The 24,696-nt window shown below is 40.7% G+C and overlaps 1 protein-coding gene across 19 annotated transcripts in view; it reads right to left on the bottom strand.

Moving 5' to 3' along the window:
* BCAS3 (BCAS3 microtubule associated cell migration factor) overlaps positions 1-24,696 on the bottom strand; it is a 711,835-nt gene that overhangs the window by 581,356 nt on the left and 105,783 nt on the right. For all 19 annotated transcript variants that reach the window (XM_065531261.1, XM_065531260.1, XM_065531264.1 and 16 more), the window contains exon 7: positions 4,543-4,615. In XM_065531261.1, coding sequence (XP_065387333.1) covers positions 4,543-4,615 — 73 coding nt within the window. The remainder of the gene's footprint in view (positions 1-4,542; positions 4,616-24,696) is intronic.

Here is a 24,696-nt window from a genome sequence, read left to right as displayed (position 1 = left end):
ATGTTCCTAGTATCCTTTATCTATCTAAAAGCAGAGCAGAGCCCTCCAAAAAAACCTCATTTGTCATAAATCTCCTCCCCTGGGGCAACTTAATCTCTTCTAGGATCACACCCAAACAGATATTGTTACAAAACTATCGCATCTCCTGTCTTTTCTCCTAAGGACCACCTTAATTTTCTAAAAAGTCACAAGTGCCCTTTCTTCTGCCCCCATTCTAAGAAGTCATTTGACCTACAAAATGTGCCCTTGTGTCCCTCTCCATCCCCATCTCCTATTGAGATGATATATAAACCACCCACCTTAAGTCACATTTTTTTTTTGCAAACTCCTATATGTACATATGTAATTAAATCTGATTTTTTGTCCTCTTGCTAATCTGCCTTTCATCAGTTTAAATTGCAGCCCTCTCCCCAAAGAATTTGAGAGGAGAGAAAATTATTCCTCCCCAATGGTAGTTACTAAAGAGTCTACTCTATTCAACATCACCATATGCTTACCCACTACAAACATTTAGACAAAAACTTAACAAGACATATTAGATCTACATCCATAAAACCACTTACAAACTTTTTTTTTTTTTTTTTTGAGACTGGGTCTCACTCTGTCACTCAGGTTGGAGTGCAGTGGTGAGATCTGGGCTCACTGCAACCTCTGCCTCCCAGGCTCAAGCAATCCTCCCACCTCAGCCTCCCAAGTAGCTGGGACCACAGGCGTGTGCCACCAGGCCCAGCTAATTTTTTTGTATTTTTTTGGTAGAGACATGGTTTCACCATGTTGCCCAGGCTGTTCTTGAACTTCTGAGCTCAAGCGATCCACCCACCTTGGCCTCCCAAAGTGCTGGGATTATAGGTGTGAGCCACTGCATCCAGACCTATTTCACTTTCTGTATCTTTTATAGCCTTTCAACAGCAGAAGTTCCACTTGAGTTTTACATAAATTCTAACTCCCTGTTGAGATTCTCTATTTGTTGAGTTATTGCTATAACCCTTTCCTTTAACTCTTTATACACAGTTCATTTAGTTCTTAGAACATATTTATAATAGCTGCTTTAAAATCCTTATCTGTAAAAATTTAACATCTGGAGATAATCAGGTATGATTTCTTTTTTTTCTTTTTTTTTTTTGACCTCTGAACTTTTTATTGGCCTCCTGCTCCCCAAAGGGTACCCTGCTTCTGCTGGCTTAATATCTCAGAACTTTGATGTTGTTGGTATCAGACACCACTCTGCCATCCACTATCCTGCGGGAGGTGGTCTTCTGGATGGTTTGCCTGGAGTTGCTGCTGTCCAGGGCATCACCAAGACTGAAGTCCTCGTCATCTTCCAGCAGGTGACTGTAGGTGACGATCTCTGTCGCCAGCCTGACCTTGATGTTCAGCAGGGCCTCCTACTCCTGTCCCTCTGCCGGGTCTATTGCAGCTCTGACTCTAGGTGCAGCAGGATCCGGTTGAGCTGCTCCATCTGCAGGGTATAGCGGGCCTCCACCCCACTCAGGCTGTTCTCCAAGCTGGCCTTCAGATTTCTCATGGAGTCCAGGTCAATATCCAAGGACTGGACTGTACATCTCAGCTCCATGAGCATCAGCTCAGCAGCTCCAACCTCGGCAGACTGCATGGGGACCACTGTGGTGCTCTCCTCAATCTGCTGAGACCAGTACTTGTCCAGCTCCTCTTGGTTCTTCTGAGCCAGCTTGTCATACTGGGCCCAGATGTCTGCCATGATCTTGGTGAGATCCTGAGATTTGAGGGCATCTACCTCCACAATCAACCCAGAGCTGGCAATCTGTGCTTGTAGGCCTTTTACTTTCTCTTTGTGGTTTTTCTTCACGAAGAGCAGCCCCTCCTTGAGAGCCTCGATCTTTGTCTCCAGCTGCAGCCATTGACACTGGTGTCATCAGTGACCTTGCAGAGCCCATGGATGTCACTCTCCACAGACTAGGGCATGGCCAGCTCTGTCTCATACTTGACTCTGAAGTTATCAGCAGCAAGATGGGCATTGTTGCTCTGCAGAATGATGCAGGCATTGTCCACAGTATTTGGGAAGATCTGAACCCTCAGGTCCTCAATGGTCTTGAAGTAAATGGCTCCAGTCTCTGACCTGGGGTCCCTTCTTCTCCAGGTGCTCCCGGATTTTGCTCTCCAGCTTCTGGTTTCCAGTCTCCATACTCCTCACTCTGTCCAGTAGGAGGCCAGACAGTCATCCAGGCTTTGCATGGTCTCTTTCTCGTTCTGGATGCCTCCCAGTCCTGCCAGGCCCCCAGCCATCCACACAGCCAGGCCCCTGGACCCCATGCTGCCCCGGAAGCTGGTGGAGTGGGACCTGGAGATCCGGGAACCCGAGCCCCCGGTGCCTGCATAGATGCTGGCCACGCGGCTGACTGGCTGGGTGCCATAGCTGGGCACTTGGACAAAGCCCAGAGACCAGTAGTTGGTGGAGAACGTGGAGCTAGTGGTGAAGCTCATGCTGTCCAGAAGGGAGAGCAAGAGGACAGGACTCAGGCTTTGCCGAAGACCAATCAGGTATGATTTCTATTGTCTGCCTTTTTCTCACTGCTACAATTTCCTGTTTCTTGGCATGTGTCATAATTTTATATTTAAAAATAGACATTTTATATAATACAGTATAACATTACTCCGGATTCTATGAAATCTGTCTTCTTCCACAATCTGCAATTGCTGATTTCTCTGTTCAGTTTTATTATTTCTTTTATTCTTGCATTACTTTAAAGCCTGACTTTCAGGGTCTGGCCATGTTATCTATGTATCTTAGTGGGCAGCCAACTATTCAACAGAGGATTCACTCAAATACCCCAGGTCAACAAAAGTTGTTTTCCTTTGCCAAAGGATCTGCACATCTACCCAGATTTTTCTTCCCCCTCGACCCTTTTTCATGGCTCCTCTGCATATGCATGAAGCCTCAGCTAGCCATTATCTTAGGCTGAAAGAGCTGCTGGCTCTCAAAGCACACATGCCATCAAGACAGTAATTTCCGCAGACAGTGCTGGCAGGCATATGCAATAACTGCCACTCAGAGATGAGTGAAAATTTTCCAAGCACAGCAGGTAAGGTACTAGTCCTCAAAACCCTTCTCACCCTGGAATACCCTTTATAACCAACCAAACTTGGAAGAGAGAAAGTGTGGAGTGGGATGGGAGCAGCTGCAGGCATGAATGCCACAGATTCCCACTGCTGTTGTGCGAGATGAGCAGTTTCTCAAGCTTAAACACTTTTCAGATTATTATATGTTTTTGGTTGAGTTTCAGAGCACTGCAATAGTTGTTTTCACTTGTTTTGCAGATGGCATTAAATCTAAGTCACAAACTCTTTTTTTTTTTTTTTTTTTTTTTTGAGACAGAGTCTCACTGTCACCCAGGCTGGAGTACAGTGATGCACCACAACCTCTGCCTCCCGGGTGGTTCAAGCAATTCTCGTGCCTCAGCCTTCCGAGTAGTTAGGATTACAGGCACATGCCACCACACTGGGCTAATTTTTGTACTTTTAGTAGAGACAGGGTTTCGCCTTGTTGGCAAGGCTGGTCTCGATCTCCTGACCTCAAGTGATCTGCCTGCCTCAGCCTCCCAAAGTGCTGGGATTATAGGCGTGAGCCACCATGCCCAGCCCACAAACTCTTAGCATTCTTAAATGTATTTATTTCAGTTTCTCTTTCACTACTATATTATAACCTACTCTGGCAGTCCTTCTCATCTGCTGCAATATTTCTCATTCCTTAAGATCTAACCTATGCTGCTCCTTCTCCATAAGGCTTTTTCTCATTAATTCATGCACATTGATCTCTCCCTTCTCTGAATTCCTGTCATACATCATTATTTCATAATTATTTTGCATGTGTTGTACTTTTTCTTTTCAGCCACATTCCTAAGTCTCTGGGGAAAGAAATTAGGCTTTCATGATTTTGTATCCTTATCTTATACCTGGCAAAGTGCTGAGTATACAGTAAATTCTCAAAGGCTGTATGTCTTCTTCAATCCAAAAATTTACACTTGAAGAAATTTGTCTTATAGCCTATGAGGTCAAACTCTACCATTAGGAAACAATAATCAAGACTCCAAGACCTAACCATGTTATATTATTAACACATTCTTCCCTTCTCCAATGCCACATGATCTGAAGTGCACACTATTTACTGAAAGCATGGGGCAGAGACTGCTAGTAGCCAACCTAATATCCATTTTGATCATTTTCCTTACTAACAAAACCATAATCATTCCTAGCTTTCCTTGCAGCCAGAAGTTCAATTAGAGGGAATGCACTAACTGGAAAGATATTTGTATCTGTTCACAGTATTGTGGTAAGAAACAAAAAAGAAAATTCATGCAACACCTTTAGAACAGTATCATGCACATGCTATAGCATCAATAAATGTCATTTACTGTTAGAAACCTTAACTATGTTTTACTTCCTTCTTCTTCTCTCCTGTGAGAGCTTAGTCTTATGGTTACAAAGGTTTTATAACATCAAAGTTCTCCGTCTGGAATAATACAAATTTGTAATAGGTGATGCAAAGAATTTTTAAAATTTCCTTACCCAGAAGATCCAATGCTCTTACAAACACCAAGGAGGGGTCTTTTTTCAGCAAAGTTATCACATTTTTGAGCACCTGACAGGGAGGATAAAATAAATTGTAAGCTTTGAGGAATATTATTGTATAATTCCCACTATTTTCATGCTTTCAAAATACTTGAGAAGGAGAAGTATTCATTAAAAGTTGATGTAATTTATACAATTGAATAAAAAGAAGAAAAGTTACTATATAAAATCATTATATATTATATATATGTACTCATTTTAAAAATTGAACCAGCAAATTTTTTTTTTTTTTGAGACAGAGTCTCACTCTGTCACCCAGGCTGGAGTGCAATGGCATGATCTCAGCTCACTGCAACCTCTGCCTCCTGGGTTCAAATGATTCTCCTGCCTCAGCCTTCTGAGCAGTTGGGACTACAGTCACGTACCACCATGCCTGGCTAATTTTTGTATTTTTAGTAGAGACACGGTTTCACCATGTTGGCCAGCCTGGTCTCATACTCCTGACCTCAGGTGATCCACCCGCCTCAACCTCCCAAAGTGCTACAATTACAGGCATAAGCCACCATAGCCGGCCTGAATCAGCAATTTTTAAATGTTTTATTGGCACCAATTTCAATCTTATACACCTTCCCCATGAGATCAGAAAACCATCCCATACCCCACCAACTATTTACATAAAACTAGTATAATATTGATGTTCAAACTAAATAAAGGTAGTTCAAGACAAGAAAATTATAAAATTATAGGTCATTCCCATTGATACACATAGTTGCAAAAATCCTAAACAAAATATCAGCAAACTAAATAGCAACATATATGAAAAAAATAAATTCTCATAACCGAATTAGATTTACCCAAGCAACAGTAATAGTTTGGCATTATAAAATATATTAACGTAATTAATCATGTTAATATTTCAGCAGACGCAGAAAAAGCATTCAATTAGACTCTATACCTAATCATAAGAATAAAAAATATAACAAAAATACCTTTTTTAACCTAATAATGATCATCTACAAAAGATCTACAGCAAATGTCACAGGTAATGGTTCAGAGTTTTCCTAGTAACAGCAGTAACAACACAAGAATATCCATAGTTGCAGCTCCCATCAAGTCCTAAGTCCACATAATAATAATAATAAGTGAACCCAACAATATTACAGGATACAAGACCAATATAATACGAACAAGAAGCAAAAAAAGTAAAGTCAGGAAATATAAATGGTTCTGAATCATATGAAAAGGTGCTCTGTGTCTGCTCACGCCTGTACTCCCAACACTTTGGGAGGCTGAGGCAGAAGGATCACTTGAGACAGGGCAAAACTCTGTATCTACAAAAAATAAAAACAAAAAATTAGTTGGGTATGGTGGCACACACCTGTAGCCCTAGCTACTCAGGAGGCTGAAGTAAGAGGACCTTACTACGATTGTGCCACTGCATTCCAGCCTGGATGACAGAGCAAGAATCTGTCTCATAAAAAAAAAAAAAAAAAAAAGATAAAGAAGTTTAATGTTCAACCTCACACATGACAGAGGTTCCTTAAAACTATATTGATAATGAAAACTATAATGATGATATTGATAATGATAATGATATAATGATAACTATATTGATAATGATAAGGAGTTGAGGACAAATCACCCCAAAATATGCCTCTTTGGCATATTGATTATTTTGAGCTAAAGGCATGTGAAAAACAGTAGATGGGGGGCGGAGCAAGATGGCCGAATAGGAGCAGCTCCAGTCTCCAACTCCCAGCGCGAGCGACACAGAAGACCGGTGATTTCTGCATTTTCAACTGAGGTACTGGGTTCATCTCACTGGGGAGTGCCGGACGATCGGTGCTGGTCAGCTGCTGCAGCCCGACCAGCGAGAGCTGAAGCAGGGCGAGGCATTGCCTCACCTGGGAAGTGCAAGGGGGAAGGGAGTCCCTTTTCCTAGCCAGGGGAACTGAGACACACAACACCTGGAAAATCGGGTAACTCCCACCCCAATACTGCGCTTTAAGCAAACAGGCACACCAGGAGATCATATCCCACACCTGGCCGGGAGGGTCCCACACCCACGGAGCCTCCCTCATTGCTAGCGCAGCAGTCTGTGATCTACCGGCAAGGCAGCAGCGAGGCTGGGGGAGGGGCGCCCGCCATTGCTGAGGCTTAAGTAGGTAAACAAAGCTGCTGGGAAGCTCGAACTGGGTGGAGCTCACAGCAGCTCAAGGAAACCTGCCTGTCTCTGTAGACTCCACCTCTGGGGACAGGACACAGTAAACCAAACAAACGCAGCAGACACCTCTGCAGACGCAAACGACTCTGTCTGACAGCTTTGAAGAGAGCAGTGGATCTCCCAACACGGAGGTTGAGATCTGAGAAGGGACAGACTCCCTGCTCAAGTGGGTCCCTGACCCCTGAGTAGCCTAACTGGGAGACATCCCCCACTAGGGGCAGTCTGACACCCCACACCTCACAGGGAGGAGTACACCCCTGAGAAGAAGCTTCCAAAGCAAGAATCAGACAGGTACACTCGCTGTTCAGAAATATTCTATCTTCTGCAGCCTCTGCTGCTGATACCCAGGCAAACAGGGTCTGGAGTGGACCTCAAGCAATCTCCAACAGACCTACAGCTGAGGGTTCTGACTGTTAGAAGGAAAACTATCAAACAGGAAGGACACCTACACCAAAACCCCATCAGTACATCACCATCATCAAAGACCAGAGGCAGATAAAACCACAAAGATGGGGAAAAAGCAGGGCAGAAAAGCTGGAAATTCAAAAAATAAGAGCGCATCTCCCCCGGCAAAGGAGCGCAGCTCATCGCCAGCAACGGATCAAAGCTGGACGGAGAATGACTTTGACGAGATGAGAGAAGAAGGCTTCAGTCCATCAAATTTCTCAGAGCTAAAGGAGGAATTACGTACCCAGCGCAAAGAAACTAAAAATCTTGAAAAAAAAGTGGAAGAATTGATGGCTAGAGTAATTAATGCAGAGAAGGTCCTAAACGAAATGAAAGAGATGAAAACCATGACACGAGAAATACGTGACAAATGCACAAGCTTCAGTAACCGACTCGATCAACTGGAAGAAAGAGTATCAGCGATTGAGGATCAAATGAATGAAATGAAGCGAGAAGAGAAACCAAAAGAAAAAAGAAGAAAAAGAAATGAACAAAGCCTGCAAGAAGTATGGGATTATGTAAAAAGACCAAATCTACGTCTGATTGGGGTGCCTGAAAGTGAGGGGGAAAATGGAACCAAGTTGGAAAACACTCTTCAGGATATCATCCAGGAGAACTTCCCCAACCTAGTAGGGCAGGCCAACATTCAAATCCAGGAAATACAGAGAACGCCACAAAGATACTCCTCGAGAAGAGCAACTCCAAGACACATAATTGTCAGATTCACCAAAGTTGAAATGAAGGAAAAAATCTTAAGGGCAGCCAGAGAGAAAGGTCGGGTTACCCACAAAGGGAAGCCCATCAGACTAACAGCAGATCTCTCAGCAGAAACTCTACAAGCCAGAAGAGAGTGGGGGCCAATATTCAACATTCTTAAAGAAAAGAATTTTAAACCCAGAATTTCATATCCAGCCAAACTAAGTTTCATAAGTGAAGGAGAAATAAAATCCTTTACAGATAAGCAAATGCTTAGAGATTTTGTCACCACTAGGCCTGCCTTACAAGAGACCCTGAAGGAAGCACTAAACATGGAAAGGAACAACCGGTACCAGCCATTGCAAAAACATGCCAAAATGTAAAGACCATCGAGGCTAGGAAGAAACTGCATCAACTAACGAGCAAAATAACCAGTTAATATCATAATGGCAGGATCAAGTTCACACATAACAATCTTAACCTTAAATGTAAATGGACTAAATGCTCCAATTAAAAGACACAGACTGGCAAACTGGATAAAGAGTCAAGACCCATCAGTCTGCTGTATTCAGGAGATCCATCTCACACGCAGAGACATACATAGGCTCAAAATAAAGGGATGGAGGAAGATTTACCAAGCAAATGGAGAACAAAAAAAAGCAGGGGTTGCAATACTAGTCTCTGATAAAACAGACTTTAAACCATCAAAGATCAAAAGAGACAAAGAAGGCCATTACATAATGGTAAAGGGATCAATTCAACAGGAAGAGCTAACTATCCTAAATATATATGCACCCAATACAGGAGCACCCAGATTCATAAAGCAAGTCCTTAGAGACTTACAAAGAGACTTAGACTCCCATACAATAATAATGGGAGACTTCAACACTCCACTGTCAACATTAGACAGATCAACGAGACAGAAAGTTAACAAGGATATCCAGGAATTGAACTCATCTCTGCAGCAAGCAGACCTAATAGACATCTATAGAACTCTCCACCCCAAATCAACAGAATATACATTCTTCTCAGCACCACATCATACTTACTCCAAAATTGACCACGTAATTGGAAGTAAAGCACTCCTCAGCAAATGTACAAGAACAGAAATTATAACAAACTGTCTCTCAGACCACAGTGCAATCAAACTAGAACTCAGGACTAAGAAACTCAATCAAAACCGCTCAACTACATGGAAACTGAACAACCTGCTCCTGAATGACTACTGGGTACATAACGAAATGAAGGCAGAAATAAAGATGTTCTTTGAAACCAATGAGAACAAAGATACAACATACCAGAATCTCTGGGACACATTTAAAGCAGTGTGTAGAGGGAAATTTATAGCACTAAATGCCCACAAGAGAAAGCAGGAAAGATCTAAAATTGACACTCTAACATCGCAATTAAAAGAACTAGAGAAGCAAGAGCAAACACATTCGAAAGCTAGCAGAAGGCAAGAAATAACTAAGATCAGAGCAGAACTGAAGGAGATAAAGACACAAAAAACCCTCCAAAAAATCAATGAATCCAGGAGTTGGTTTTTTGAAAAGATCAACAAAATTGACAGACCACTAGCCAGACTAATAAAGAAGAAAAGAGAGAAGAATCAAATCAACGCAATTAAAAATGATAAAGGGGATATCACCACCGACCCCACAGAAATACAAACTACCATCAGAGAATACTATAAACACCTCTACGCAAATAAACTGGAAAATCTAGAAGAAATGGATAATTTCCTGGACACTTACACTCTTCCAAGACTAAACCAGGAAGAAGTTGAATCCCTGAATAGACCAATAGCAGGCTCTGAAATTGAGGCAATAATTAATAGCCTACCAACCAAAAAAAGTCCAGGACCAGATGGATTCACAGCTGAATTCTACCAGAGGTACAAGGAGGAGTTGGTACCATTCCTTCTGAAACTATTCCAATCAATAGAAAAAGAGGGAATCCTCCCTAACTCATTTTATGAGGCCAACATCATCCTGATACCAAAGCCTGGCAGAGACACAACAAAAAAAGAGAATTTTAGACCAATATCCCTGATGAACATCGATGCAAAAATCCTCAATAAAATACTGGCAAACCGGATTCAGCAACACATCAAAAAGCTTATCCACCATGATCAAGTGGGCTTCATCCCTGGGATGCAAGGCTGGTTCAACATTCGCAAATCAATAAACATAATCCAGCATATAAACAGAACCAAAGACAAGAACCACATGATTATCTCAATTGATGCAGAAAAGGCTTTTGACAAAATTCAACAGCCCTTCATGCTAAAAACGCTCAATAAATTCGGTATTGATGGAACGTACCTCAAAATAATAAGAGCTATTTATGACAAACCCACAGCCAATATCATACTGAATGGGCAAAAACTGGAAAAATTCCCTTTGAAAACTGGCACAAGACAGGGATGCCCTCTCTCACCACTCCTATTCAACATAGTGTTGGAAGTTCTGGCTAGGGCAATCAGGCAAGAGAAAGAAATCAAGGGTATTCAGTTAGGAAAAGAAGAAGTCAAATTGTCCCTGTTTGCAGATGACATGATTGTATATTTAGAAAACCCCATTGTCTCAGCCCAAAATCTCCTTAAGCTGATAAGCAACTTCAGCAAAGTCTCAGGATACAAAATTAATGTGCAAAAATCACAAGCATTCTTATACACCAGTAACAGACAAACAGAGAGCCAAATCAGGAATGAACTTCCATTCACAATTGCTTCAAAGAGAATCAAATACCTAGGAATCCAACTTACAAGGGATGTAAAGGACCTCTTCAAGGAGAACTACAAACCACTGCTCAGTGAAATAAAAGAGGACACAAACAAATGGAAGAACATACCATGCTCATGGATAGGAAGAATCAATATCGTGAAAATGGCCATACTGCCCAAGGTAATTTATAGATTCAATGCCATCCCCATCAAGCTACCAATGAGTTTCTTCACAGAATTGGAAAAAACTGCTTTAAAGTTCATATGGAACCAAAAAAGAGCCCGCATCTCCAAGACAATCCTAAGTCAAAAGAACAAAGCTGGAGGCATCACGCTACCTGACTTCAAACTATACTACAAGGCTACAGTAACCAAAACAGCATGGTACTGGTACCAAAACAGAGATATAGACCAATGGAACAGAACAGAGTCCTCAGAAATAATACCACACATCTACAGCCATTTGATCTTTGACAAACCTGAGAGAAACAAGAAATGGGGAAAGGATTCCCTATTTAATAAATGGTGCTGGGAAAATTGGCTAGCCGTAAGTAGAAAGCTGAAACTGGATCCTTTCCTTACTCCTTATACGAAAATTAATTCAAGATGGATTAGAGACTTAAATGTTAGACCTAATACCATAAAAATCCTAGAGGAAAACCTAAGTAGTACCATTCAGGACATAGGCATGGGCAAAGACTTCATGTCTAAAACACCAAAAGCAACGGCAGCAAAAGCCAAAATTGACAAATGGGATCTCATTAAACTAAAGAGCTTCTGCACAGCAAAAGAAACTACCATCAGAGTGAACAGGCAACCTACAGAATGGGAGAAAATTTTTGCAATCTACTCATCTGACAAAGGGCTAATATCCAGAACCTACAAAGAACTCAAACAAATTTACAAGAAAAAAACAAACAACCCCATCAAAAAGTGGGCAAAGGATATGAACAGACATTTCTCAAAAGAGGACATTCACACAGCCAACAGACACATGAAAAAATGCTCATCATCACTGGCCATCAGAGAAATGCAAATCAAAACCACAATGAGATACCATCTCACACCAGTTAGAATGGCAATCATTAAAAAGTCAGGAAACAACAGGTGCTGGAGAGGATGTGGAGAAATAGGAACACTTTTACACTGTTGGTGGGATTGTAAACTAGTTCAACCATTATGGAAAACAGTATGGCGATTCCTCAAGGATCTAGAACTAGATGTACCATATGACCCAGCCATCCCATTACTGGGTATATACCCAAAGGATTATAAATCATGCTGCTATAAAGACACATGCACACGTATGTTTATTGCGGCACTATTCACAATAGCAAAGACTTGGAATCAACCCAAATGTCCATCAGTGACAGATTGGATTAAGAAAATGTGGCACATATACACCATGGAATACTATGCAGCCATAAAAAAGGATGAGTTTGAGTCCTTTGTAGGGACTTGGATGCAGCTGGAATCCATCATTCTTAGCAAACTATCACAAGAACAGAAAACCAAACACCGCATGTTCTCACTCATAGGTGGGAACTGAACAATGAGATCACTCGGACTCAGGAAGGGGAACATCACACACCGGGGCCTATCATGGGGAGGGGGGAGGGGGGAGGGATTGCATTGGGAGTTATACCTGATGTAAATGACGAGTTGATGGGTGCAGCACACCAACATGGCACAAGTATACATATGTAACAAACCTGCACGTTATGCACATGTACCCTACAACTTAAAGTATAATAATAATAAATAAATTAAAAAAAAAAAAAAAAAAAAAAAAGGAAGGGGAAATAATTTTCTTCTGGTTTCAGCTTAAAAAAAAAAAAAAAGAAAAAAGAAAAACAGTAGATGTAAGAAAGACACTCTGACTGGCTCTTTGATTCCTGAAAGGAAGGCCCCAAGTGAAAGATGACCCTCCTACACACCAGGAAGGAACATTTTAACCACCGGAGATGTGAAGGCCAGGATGAAAGAAATCTGTATAAATGAACATTGTTAAACTAGCCCTTATCTTCCCAGATACTTTTCCATAAATGTCATTCTTTGTTCAACCTAGCATGTAAGAACTTAGGCCGAAGCTGGGCACGATGGCTCATGCCTGTAATCCCAGCACTTTGGGAGGCCGAGGCGGGTGGATCACTTTGGGAGGCCAAGGTCAGGAGTGCGAGATCAGTCTGGCCAACATGGTGAAACCCCATCTCTAGTTTAAATATATATATATATATGCCAGGCGTGGTGGCGGGCGCTGTAATCCCAGCCCCGCGGGAGGCTGAGGCAGGAGAATAGCTTGAATCCGGGAGGCAGAGGTTACAGTGAGCCAAGATCATGCCAACGCTTGCATGCTGTAATCCCAGCCTCTCAGGAGGCTGAGGCAGGAGAATAGTTTGAACCTGGAAGGCAGAGGTTACAGTGAGCCAAGATCATGCCAACGCTTGCACTCTGTCCTGGGGGACAGAGCAAGAGCAAGGCTCCATCTCAAAAAACAAAAACAAAAAAAAGAGCTTAGGCTGAGCCACTTCTCTTTTTTTTTTTTTTTTTTTTTTGAGATGGAGTCTTGCTCTGTCACCCAGGCTGGAGTGCCATGGCAGATCTGGGCTCTCTGCAACCTCTACCTCCCAGGTTCGAACTATTCTCCTGCCTCAGCCTCCTGAGTAGCTGGGATTACAAGCGCATGCCGCCACGCCCAGCTAATTTTTTGTATTTTAGTAGAGCCGGGGTTTCACCATATTGCCCAGGCTGGTCTCGAACTCCTGAGTTCAGGCAATCCGCCCGCCTCGGGCTCCCAAAGTGCTGGGATTACAGGTGTGAGCCACGGTGCCTGGCCGCCACTTCCTTAAGTCTTCATTTCTCTGTTCGGACACATATGTACATGTAAATTTTATGAAATAAAAATTTGTATGCTTTTCTCCTGTTAATTTCTCTTATGTCAGTTTAATTTTTTGGCCCAGCCAGAAACCCTGAGAGGTTAGAGAAGTTTTCCTCCCCTACAATACTATGGTTACATTTTTAAGATACCTAATCTTTTAGAAATAAGTAAGGAAATGTTAACCAATAAACTGATATGACATCTGGGAAGGGTTCAAAATAATCTGGAGGGAAGGAAATAAATGCTAATGAAACAAGAATAGTCATAAAATGATGACTGGTGGGTTCCTTAGGGATCATCACACTATTCACACTGTCTTTAAATAAGTCAGAAATTTTCTACTTAAAAATTTATAACTACATATATTTATATACATATATTTATATATTATAACTATATATCTTTAAAACTGTGTGTGTATGTGTGTGTGTGTATTCACTTAAGCCTGCTAAGTCAGACTGATGACTGATTTAGCAGTCCTAAGTAAAAGTGCAAGGTAGTGCTTAGGGGAAAAAAAAAACTGACACTCAAATTAGTTTACATCACAGGATCTTTAAAAGCCACAATAATTGATAATACTAGGTACTAAATGTGACAGGAGATGAAGCTAAAATAAAAAGGACTATATAACTAAATTTAACTATGTACACTGACACTTATTTAAGAGCTCCTCAAAAAAATCCAAAAATTTGATAAAATTTTCTCACCATAGTAATCAAAATTGAAATACAAATACCCCTTAATCCGATAAGTCACTGCTAGAAGTTCATCCTACACATATACTCAGACATGAGAGAAATAACTTGTATATAAGATTATTCACAATGGCATTGTTTATAATAGCAAGAATGGAAAACTTCAAGTTATAATGGAATATTTCCTACCACTGCAAAACAAGAGAATGAATTACTCTGTGAAAACATGGAATGGAAAAGAAGATATAAAGTGGAAAAAAGGAATACATACAACAATAGGACGATACAGAATAATAAACTACCTTTTGTGTGTGTGTGTGTGTGTGTGTGTGTGTGTGTGTGTGTGTTTGTGTGTGTGTGTGTTTTTGAGATAGAGTCTCCCCAAGGCTGGAGTGGAATGGCATGATCTCAGCTCACTGCAACCTCCGCCTTCCAGATTCAAATGATTCTCCTGCCTCAGCCTCCAGAGTAGCTGGGATTACAGGCACCTGCCACCATGCCCAACTATTTTTTGTATTTTCAGTAGAGATGGGGTTTCACCATGTTGGCCAGGCTGGTCTCGAACTCCTGGCCTCATGATCCACCCGCCTTGGCCTCCCAAAGTGCTGGGATTACAGGCATGAGCCACCAGGCCCAGCCGATATACTACCTTTTTTTTATAAAGAAGAGAAAAAAAGACTTGCATATATGTACACACACATATACAAACTCTAGTAGGATACATAAAAATCCTACTAGTGGTCGGGCACGGTGGTTCATGCCTGTAATCCCAACACTCTGGGAGGCCGTGGTGGGTGGATCAGGAGTTCGAGACCAGCTTGACCAACATGGAGAAATCCTGTCTCTACTAAAAATACAAAAAATTAGCCAGTGGTGGTGCATGCCTGTAATCCCAGCTACTCGGGAGGCTGAGGCAGCAGAATTGCTTAAACCCAGGAGGCAGAGGTTGTGGTGAGCCGAGATCATGCCATTGCACTCCAGCCTGGGCAACAAGAGTGAAACTCCGTCTCAAAAAAAAAAATCTTAATAGCCACTTATGAGAGGAAAAATGAAAAAAAATGAAAGATAGAAAAAACTTTTCATTATATACTTTATGCTTTTTCATTTTCAAACCATGTGAATATACAAATTTCCCCAAAAATTTTTCCCTTGTTTTTAAATAAGAAGGCAAATGCCAGAAGAAACAACTAAATGGTTGTTTCAGCTTCTGAGTTAAGATGGTAGACTGCAGCACTTTGGGAGGCTGAGACAGGCGGATCACGAGGTCAGGAGATCAAGACCATCCTGGCTAAAACGGTGAAACCCCGTCTCTACTAAAAAATACAAAACATCTAGCCAGGCAAGGTGGCGGATGCCTATAGTCCCAGCTACTCGGGAGGCTGAGGCAGGAGAATGGCACAAACCCGGGAGGCGGAGCTTGCAGTGAGCTGAGATCTGGCCACTGCACTCCAGCCTGGGCAACAGAGCGAGACTCCATCTCAAAAAAAAAAAAAAAATAGATGGTAGACTGAAGACATGAATTTCATTTTATACCTTCAGAAAATGCTAGGAAAAAAAATTAAATTAAATGTACTTTAAAAACATATAATCCCAACAAGTTTTGGAAACAGATGACTGATGACTGACTTAGCAATCTTAAGTAAAAGTTCAAGGTAGTGCATGGGGGGAAAACCTGACACCCGAAGTACTTTACATCGAAGAATCTTTAAAAGGCACAATAACTGATAATACCAGGTACTGGATTTGATGGGAGACGAAGCTAAAATAAAGAAGACTAGATTTGATATTGGCTATCTGAAAAACACATTGATGTAAGACTTTTACCCTGTCAGGCAACTCACCTTCCCCATTCCCAGCACAAGGCTGAAAGGTTACTCTCTAGAGACAGACAGAAGGACACTGGGTAAAGGTGAATGCCAAACAAAAAAGTGAAGAAGATTAAATGACAACATTAATACGTAATATTGAAATAGCCCTTCATCATCCTTCATGTCACCTTTCCCATGGTGCTTCCAGGACGCTAGCACCAGAACCTTATCCTTTAGGTGGGCACTTGTAAGTCTTCTCTGGGACATGTTAACAAGTCTAAGAGGAAAGATGAAACTATACTATCCATCAGAGGGTTCCAACAAACAAACAACACAACCAAAGCACCTCACAACAAAGTTAAAAGTCAACAAATAGACCAGGCACAGTGGCTCACACCTCTAATCTCAGCACTTTAAGAGGCCGAGACGGAAGTCAGGAGTTCAAGACCAGCCTGGCCAACATGCTGAAACTCCATCTCTACTAAAAATACAAAATTAGCCAGGTGTCTGTAATCCCAGCCACTCAGGAGGCTGAGGCAGGAGAATCGCTTGAACCTAGAAGGCAGAGTTTGCAGTGAGCCCAGACGGCACCACTGCACTCCAGCCTGGGCAACAAGAATAAAACTCCATCTCAAAAAAACAAAAAGTCGACAAACAGATATGCAGTGTTTTCAATTAGCTTTTCAGTTTGCCACTGACAATTATGTGCAAACAACCAAGGATTAACAGTCATCTGGAAAGTATCTAATACTACACAGGAAGAACACAATAAAAATTAAAAATTGTCATTAATCATTTCCATGATGTAAGAGAAGATACTGCAGACATAGAACAAAATAAGAACTTAAAAAAAGATGCTTTGAGAATAAAAGAGAGCTCTTGAAGAATGACAAAAACAAGGATATGTGTGTGTGTGTGTATTTATATTTACATAAATATATAAATATATATATAGATTTTTTGTTTTTTGAGACAGAGTCTCACTCTGTTGCACAGGCTGGAGTGCGGTGGCGCAATTTTGGCTCACTGCAACTTCCCCCTCCCAGATTCAAGCGATTCTCCTGCCTCAGCCTCCCAAGTACCTGGGACTACAGGCACATGCCACCATGCCAGGCTAATTTTTGTATTTTTAGTAGAGGCTGGTCTCAAACTCCTGACCTCAGGTGATCTGCTTGCTTTGGCCTCCCAAAGTGCTAGGATTACAGGCAGGAAAATATTGTTTTTATTTTTTATTATTATCATTATAACTTTAAGTTCTATGGTACAAGTACACAACATATGTATACTTGTGCCATGTTGGTGCGCTGCACCCATTAACTCGTCATTTACATTAGGTGTATCTTCTAATGCTATCCCTCCCCCCTTCTCCCCACCCCACAATAGGCCCCGCTGTGTGATGTTCCCCTTCCTGTGTCCACGTGTTCTCATTGTTCAATTTCCACCTGTAAGTGAAAACATGCAGTGTTTGGTTTTCTGTCCTTGTGATAGTTTGCTCGGAATGATGGTTTCCAGCTTCATCTACGTCCCTACAAAGGACATGAACTCATCCTTCTTTACGGCTGCATAGTATTCCGTGGTATATAAGTGCCACATTTTCTTAATCCAGTCTATCATTGATGGACATTTGGGTTGGTTCCAAATCTTTGCTATTGTGAATAATGCCACAATAAACATACATGTGCATGTGTCTTTATAAAGCAGCATGATTTATAATCCTTGGGGTAAGGCACATACTGTTTTTAAACTCAACACAAGAATCAGAGGCAAATTTAAGAAAATTTCCCAGAGAGAAGAGCAAAAACACAAGAGAAGAAAAGAGCATGTTTACACACACACAAGAAATCGAAAGGGATGGACTCAAACAGCCAATATAGAGATGACAGACGTTCCAAAGAGAGAACAGAGAAAACAGGAGAAAATCACCCGTGAAATAATTCAAAAACTTTCCCCAAAACAAAAAACTATGACTTTATCAGCTTCTTCAGGTTCTAGCACAGTACATGAAATAGACCAGTATCAGAGTACATTGCTTCAAGACAGTGATAACAAACAAATGCTTCTACAAGCTACCAGAGAAGAAACAGATTGTTATAGGATCAGGAATTCGAGTGGTTGCTCCAGGTATTAAATGATATAACTTAACACAAAAACTTTTAGCTAACATCATACAAACTGAACACTTTTCCTCTGAGGTCAGATATAAAGCAAGCGTGTCCACTCTCACCACTGTTGTTCAGTAGAGTACTGGAAGTTCTATCCAGTACAATAAGGCAGCAAACAAAGTAAAAGTCATACAGATCAGAAAGGAAGAAATAAAACTCCCCATTTACAGATAACATGATTGGTTACATAAAAATTACAGAGGAATCAACAAAAAAAATTTTTTTAAAAACTAGAATAAGTTAGTTCAGCAAGTCACAAGCTATAAGATCAGCATACAAAAATATATACTATCATGAACAAATGAAAATTGAAATTTAAAGTACAGTAGCACTTATACTTGTTCAAAAGAAATGTAAATACTGAAGTATAAATCGATGAAACATGTACAGGACTTCTGTACTGAAAACTACTAAATGCTGATAAAAGAAACAAAAGACAACCTAAATACATGGAGATACATAACTGATATGAAGTTTAATGTAATTCCTACCAAAAATCCGGCAGAATTTTTTGCAATTAGAAACACGAGTATTCTAAAATTTTGTGGAAAGGTAAGGGAGTTAGAATAGCTAAAACAAGTTTAACAAAAGAAGAAAATGGAGGAAATCTGTTATTATGGAATTACAGACTAAAACAATGAGGTACCACTGCACAGTTACTAGAACGACCAAATTCCAGAACACTGACAACACCAAATGCTGAAGAGGATGCAAGTAGCACCTTTCCCAGACTGCTAATGGGAATGCCGAATAGCACAGCCACATTGGAGGAGTTTGGCAGTTTCTTACAGAACTAAACATACTCTTACCACACAATGCTGAAATCACACTCCTTGGTAATTACCAAAACGAACTGAAGACGTTTGTCCACACAAAAACCTACACACGATGTTTATGACAGCTTTATTTATAATTGCCAAAACTTGGATGCCACCAACATGTTCTTCAGCAGATGAACGGATAAATAAACTGTAATATATCCAAACAACAGACTAAAAGGAAATGAGCTATCAAGCCATAAAATGAAGTGAAGGAATGTTAGATGCATATTGCTCATTGAAAGAAGTCAATATAAAAAGGCTACATACTGTATGTTACCAATTACATGACATTTTGGGAAAGACAAAACTATGGGGACAGTAAAAAGATCAATGGTTGCAGGAATTAGGAGGAAAACATGAATAGAGCACCGAGGAATTTTAAGGACTTCTAAGTTTTAAGTTTTAACTGAAACTTTTCTGTATGATGCTAAAATGGTGGATTATTATTTCATTATACATTTGTGAAATATATCATTATACATTTGTGAAAATTTCTAGAATGTAGACCAAGAGAATCCTAATGTCGATTAGGGACTCTGGGGAATAATAATGTGTCAGTGTAGGATCATCACTTGTAACAAATGTACCACTATGACGCAAAAAGTGGGAAGTAGGTAGTGCCTGGGTAGGGTCGGGGTATACAGAAACTCTATGTGTTCTTGTTTGTTTGAGACAGGCTCTCCCACTATCGCCCAAGCAGGAGAGCAGTGGTGCAATCTCAGCTCACTGAAACTTCCACCTCCCGGCTCAAGTGATTCTCCCACTTCAGCCTCCTGAGTAGCTGGGACAACAGGCACACGCCACCATGCCTGGCTACTTTTTGTATTTTTGCAGAAATGGCGTTTCGCCGTGTTGCCCAGGCTGGAAAACTCTATTTTCTGCTTAATTTTTCTGTGAACCTAAAACTGCTCTAAGAAATAAAGCTTATTAATTAAAACACCACATGTTCTCACTCGTAAGTGTGAGGTGAACAATAAGGACACACAGACACAGAGAGGGGAACATCACACGCCAGGGTCTGTCGGAGGTGGGGGGCTAGGAGAGGGATAGCATTAGGAGAAATACTTAATGTAGATGACGGGTTGACCGGCACAGCAAACCACCATGGCATGTGTATACCTATGTAACAAACGTGCACATTCTGCACATGAATCCCAGAACTTAAAGTATAATAAATTAAAAGTAAATAAATAAATATATGTGGTCAGGTGTAGTGCTACACACCTGCAGTCCCAGTTACTCAGAAGGCTGGGCAGGAGAATTGCTTGGGCCCAGAAGCTCAAGGCCAGCCTGGATAACATGGCAAGATCTTGTTTCCCACCCCACCAAAAAAAAAAAAAAAAAAATTAAAAGTAAAAACAAATGTAGCAAACTCTTGCACAACTATGTTCACTGCAGCATTATTCATAATAGCCAACAGATGGAAGCAACCCTAAAGTCTACTGATAGATGAATGGATAAAGAAAAGGTGGTACATTGAAATGGATTATGCAGCCTTAAAAAAGAAGGAAAATGGTCAGGCATGGTGGCTTACGCCTGTAATCCCAGCACTTTGGGAGGTCAAGGTGGGTGGATCAGTTGAGGCCAGAAGTTCAAGACCAGCCTGGCCAAGGTGGCAAAACCTCATCTCTACTAAAAATACAAAAAATTAGCTGGGCATGGTGGCACACACCTTTAATCCTAGCCACTCAGGAGGCTAAAGCAGGAGAATCACTTGAACCTGGTATGTGGAAGCTGCAGTGAGCAGAGATCATGCCTCAGCACTGCAGCCTGGTAAACAGAGTGTGACTCTGTCTCAAAAAAATAAAATAAAAACAAAAACAAAACGTCTGGGATAGCAAAGGTGGTGCTAAGAGGAAAGTTTATAGCCCTAAATGCCTACATCAAAAAGCCTGAAAGACCACAAACTGACATTCTAAGGTCACACCTGAAGGAACTAGAGAAACAAGAACAAACCAAACCGAAACCCAGCAGAAGAAAGGAAATAACCAAGATCAGAGCAGAACTAAATGAAATTGAAAAAAAAAAAATACAAAAGATAAAAGAAACAAAAAGCTGGTTCTTAGAAAAGATGAATAAAATTGATAGAGCATTAGCAAGATTAACCAAGAAAAGAGGAGAGAAAATCCAAATAACCTCTCTAAGAAATGAAACAGGAGGTATTACAACTGACACGAAATACAAATCATCATCCAAGACTACTATGAACACCTTTATGCAAGTAAACTAGAAAACCTAGAAGAGAAGGATAAATTCCTGGAAAAATAGAACCTAGCTGAAACCAGGAAGACTTAGATACCCTGAACAGACCAATAACAAGCCGTGAGATTGAAATGGTAATTTTATAAATTACCAACAAAAAAAAGTCCAGGACCAGACAGATTTACAGCAGAATTCCAGTAGACATTCAAAGAAGAACTGGTACCAATCGTTCTGACACTATTCCACAAGAGAAAGAAAGGAGGAACCCTCCCTAATTCATTCTACGAAGCCAGCATTACCCTAATACCAAAACCAGGAAAGGACATAACCAAACAAGAAAATTACAGACCCATATTCTTGATGAACACAGATGCTAAAATCCTTAACAAAATATTAGCTAACCGAATCCAACAACATATCAAAAAGATAATTCACCATGATCAAGTGGGTTTCATATCAGGGATGCAGGGATGGTTTAACATACGCAAGTCAACAAATGTGATACACCACATAGACCAAATTAAAAACAAAAATCACGGCAGGGAGTGGTGGCTCACACCTATAATCCCAACACTTTGGGAGGCCGAGGTGAGTGGATCACTTGAGGTCAGGAGTTCAAGAGCAGCCTGGCCAACATGGTGAAACTCTGTCTCTACTAAAAATACAAAAATTAGCCAGGTGTGGTGGCGCGTGCCTGTAATCCCAGCTACTCAGAAGGCTGAGGCACAAGAATTGCTTGAACCCGGGAGGCAGAGGCTACAGGGAGCCAAGATCACAGCACTGCACTCCAACCTGGGCAACAGAGCAAGACTCCGCCAAACAAACAAACAAACAAACGAAATCACATGATCATCTCAACAGATGCAGAAAAAGCATGACAAAATCCAGCACCCCTTTATGATTAAAACTCTCAGCAAAATCATCATACAAGGGACATACCTTAATCTAATTCAAGCCAACTATAACAAACCCACGGTCAACACAATACTGAATGGGGAAAAGTTGAAAGGATTCCCTCTGAGAATTGGAACAAGACAAGGATACCCACTCTCACCACTCCTCTTCAACACAGTACTGGAAGTCCTAGCCAGAGCAATCAGACAAGAGAAAAAAATAAAGAGCATTCAAATAGGTGAAGAGGAAGTCAAACTGTCACTGATTGCTGACAATATGATCGTTTACCTTGAAAACCCTAATGACTCCTCCAGAAAGCTCCTAGAACTGATAAAAGGATTCAGCAATGTTTCTGGATATAAAATTCATGTACACAAATCAGTAGTTCTTCTATACACCAACAGCGACCAAGAGGAGAAAGAAATCAAGAACTCAAGCCCCTTTACAATAGATGCAAAAAAAATAAAATAAAATACTTAGGAATATACATAACCAAGGAGTCAAAAGACCTCTACAAGGAAAACTACAAAACGCTGCTGAAGGAAATCACAGATGACAAAAACAAATGGAAACATATCCCATGCTCACGTTCATAGATGGGTAGAATCAAATTGTGAAAACAACCATACTGCCAAAAGCAATCTACAAATTCAAAGCAATCCCCATCAAAATACCACCACCATTCTTCACAGAATTAGAAAAAACAATTCTAAAATTCATATGGAATGAAAAAAGAGTTCATATAGCCAAAGCAAGACTAAGCAAAAAGGACAAATCTGGAGGCCTCATACTACCTAATTTCAAACCATACTGTAAGGCCACAGTCACCAAAACAGCAATGGTACTGGTATAAAAATAGGCAGACAGACCAATGGAACAGAGTAGAGAATCCAGAAATAAACCCAAATACTTACAGTCAACTGATTTTCAATGAAGCAAACAAAAACTTACAGAGGGGAAAGGACACCCTTTTCAACAATGGTACTGGGATAATTGGATAGCCACCAATGAAACTGGATCCTCATCTCTCACCTTACACAAAAATCAACTCAAGATGGATTAAGGACTTAAACCTAAGACCTGAAACTATAAAAATTCTAGAATATAACATTGGAAAAACCCTTCTAGACATTGGCTTAGGCAAGATTTCATGACCAAGAACCCAAAAGCAAATGCAATAAAAACACAGGTAAGTAGCTAGGACATAATTAAACTAAAGAGTTTTTGCACAGCAAAAGGAACAGTCAGCAGAGCAAACAGGCAATCCACATAGTGGGAGAAAATCTTCACAATCTACACATCTGACAAAGGACTAATATCCAGAATCTTCAATGAACTCAAATCAATCATTAAGAATAAAACAATCCCATCAAAAAGTGGGCTAAGGACATGAATAGACAATTCTCAAAAGAAGACAGACAAATGGCCAACAAACATATGAAAAAATGCTCAACATCACTAATGATCAGGGAAATGCAAATCAAAACCACAATGCAATACCACCTTACTCCAGCAAGAATGGCCATAATCAAAGAATCAAAAAACAGTAGATGTTGGCGTGGATGCAGCGATCAGGGAACACTTCTACACTGCTAGTGGGAATGTAAACTAGTACAGCCACCGTGGAAAACAGTGTGGAGATTCCCTAAGAACTAAAAGTAGAACTACCATTTGATCCAGCAATCTCACTACTGGGTATCTAACCAGAAGAAAAGAAATAATTATTCAAAAAACATACTTGCACACGCATGTTTATAGCAGCACAATTCACAACTGCAAAATCATGGAGCCAACCCAAATGCCCATCAATGAGTGGATAAAGAAACTCTCATGTGTGTGTGTATATATATATATATATGTACGATGGAATACTACTCAGCCATAAAAAGGAATGAATTAACAGTATTTGCAGTGACCTGGATGAGACTGGAAACTTTTATTCTAAGTGAAGTAACTTAGGAATGGAAACCCAACCATCATATGTTCTCACTAATATCTGGGAGCTAGGCTATGAGGATGTGAAGGCATACAAATGATGCAGTGAACTTCGGGGACTTGGAGGGGAAGTGAGATGGGGGTGAGGGGTAAGAGACTGCAAATGTGGTACAATGTATACTGCTTAGGTGACAGATGCATCAAAATCTCACAAATCACCACTAAAGAACTTACTCATGTAACCAAATACCACCTGTACCCCCAATAACTTATGGAAAAATAAAAAATAAAAATAAAGGTCAAGTACAGTAGCTCAAGTCTGTAATCCCAGCACTTTGGGAGGCATGAGGTCAGGAGTTCAACACCAGCCTGGCCAAGATGGTGAAACCGCATCTCTACTAAAAACACAAAAATTAGCCGGGCATGGTGGCAGGTGCCTGTAATCCCAGCTAGTCGGGAAGCTGAGGCAGAGAACTGCTTGAACCTGGGAGGCAGAGGCTGCAGTGAGCCAAGATCGTGCCACTGCACTCCAGCCTGGGTGACAGAATAAGACTCCATCTTAAAAAAGTAAATTAATTAATTAAAAATTAAAAATTAAAATAAAGAAGGAAATTGTCACAAGCTACCACATGGATGAACCTTGAGAACATTATAAGTGAAATAT

This window comes from Macaca fascicularis, chromosome 16 (assembly GCF_037993035.2).
Source record: "Macaca fascicularis isolate 582-1 chromosome 16, T2T-MFA8v1.1".
Classification (NCBI taxonomy): Eukaryota; Metazoa; Chordata; class Mammalia; order Primates; family Cercopithecidae; genus Macaca; species Macaca fascicularis.
This window is presented reverse-complemented; position numbering and strand designations above follow the sequence as displayed.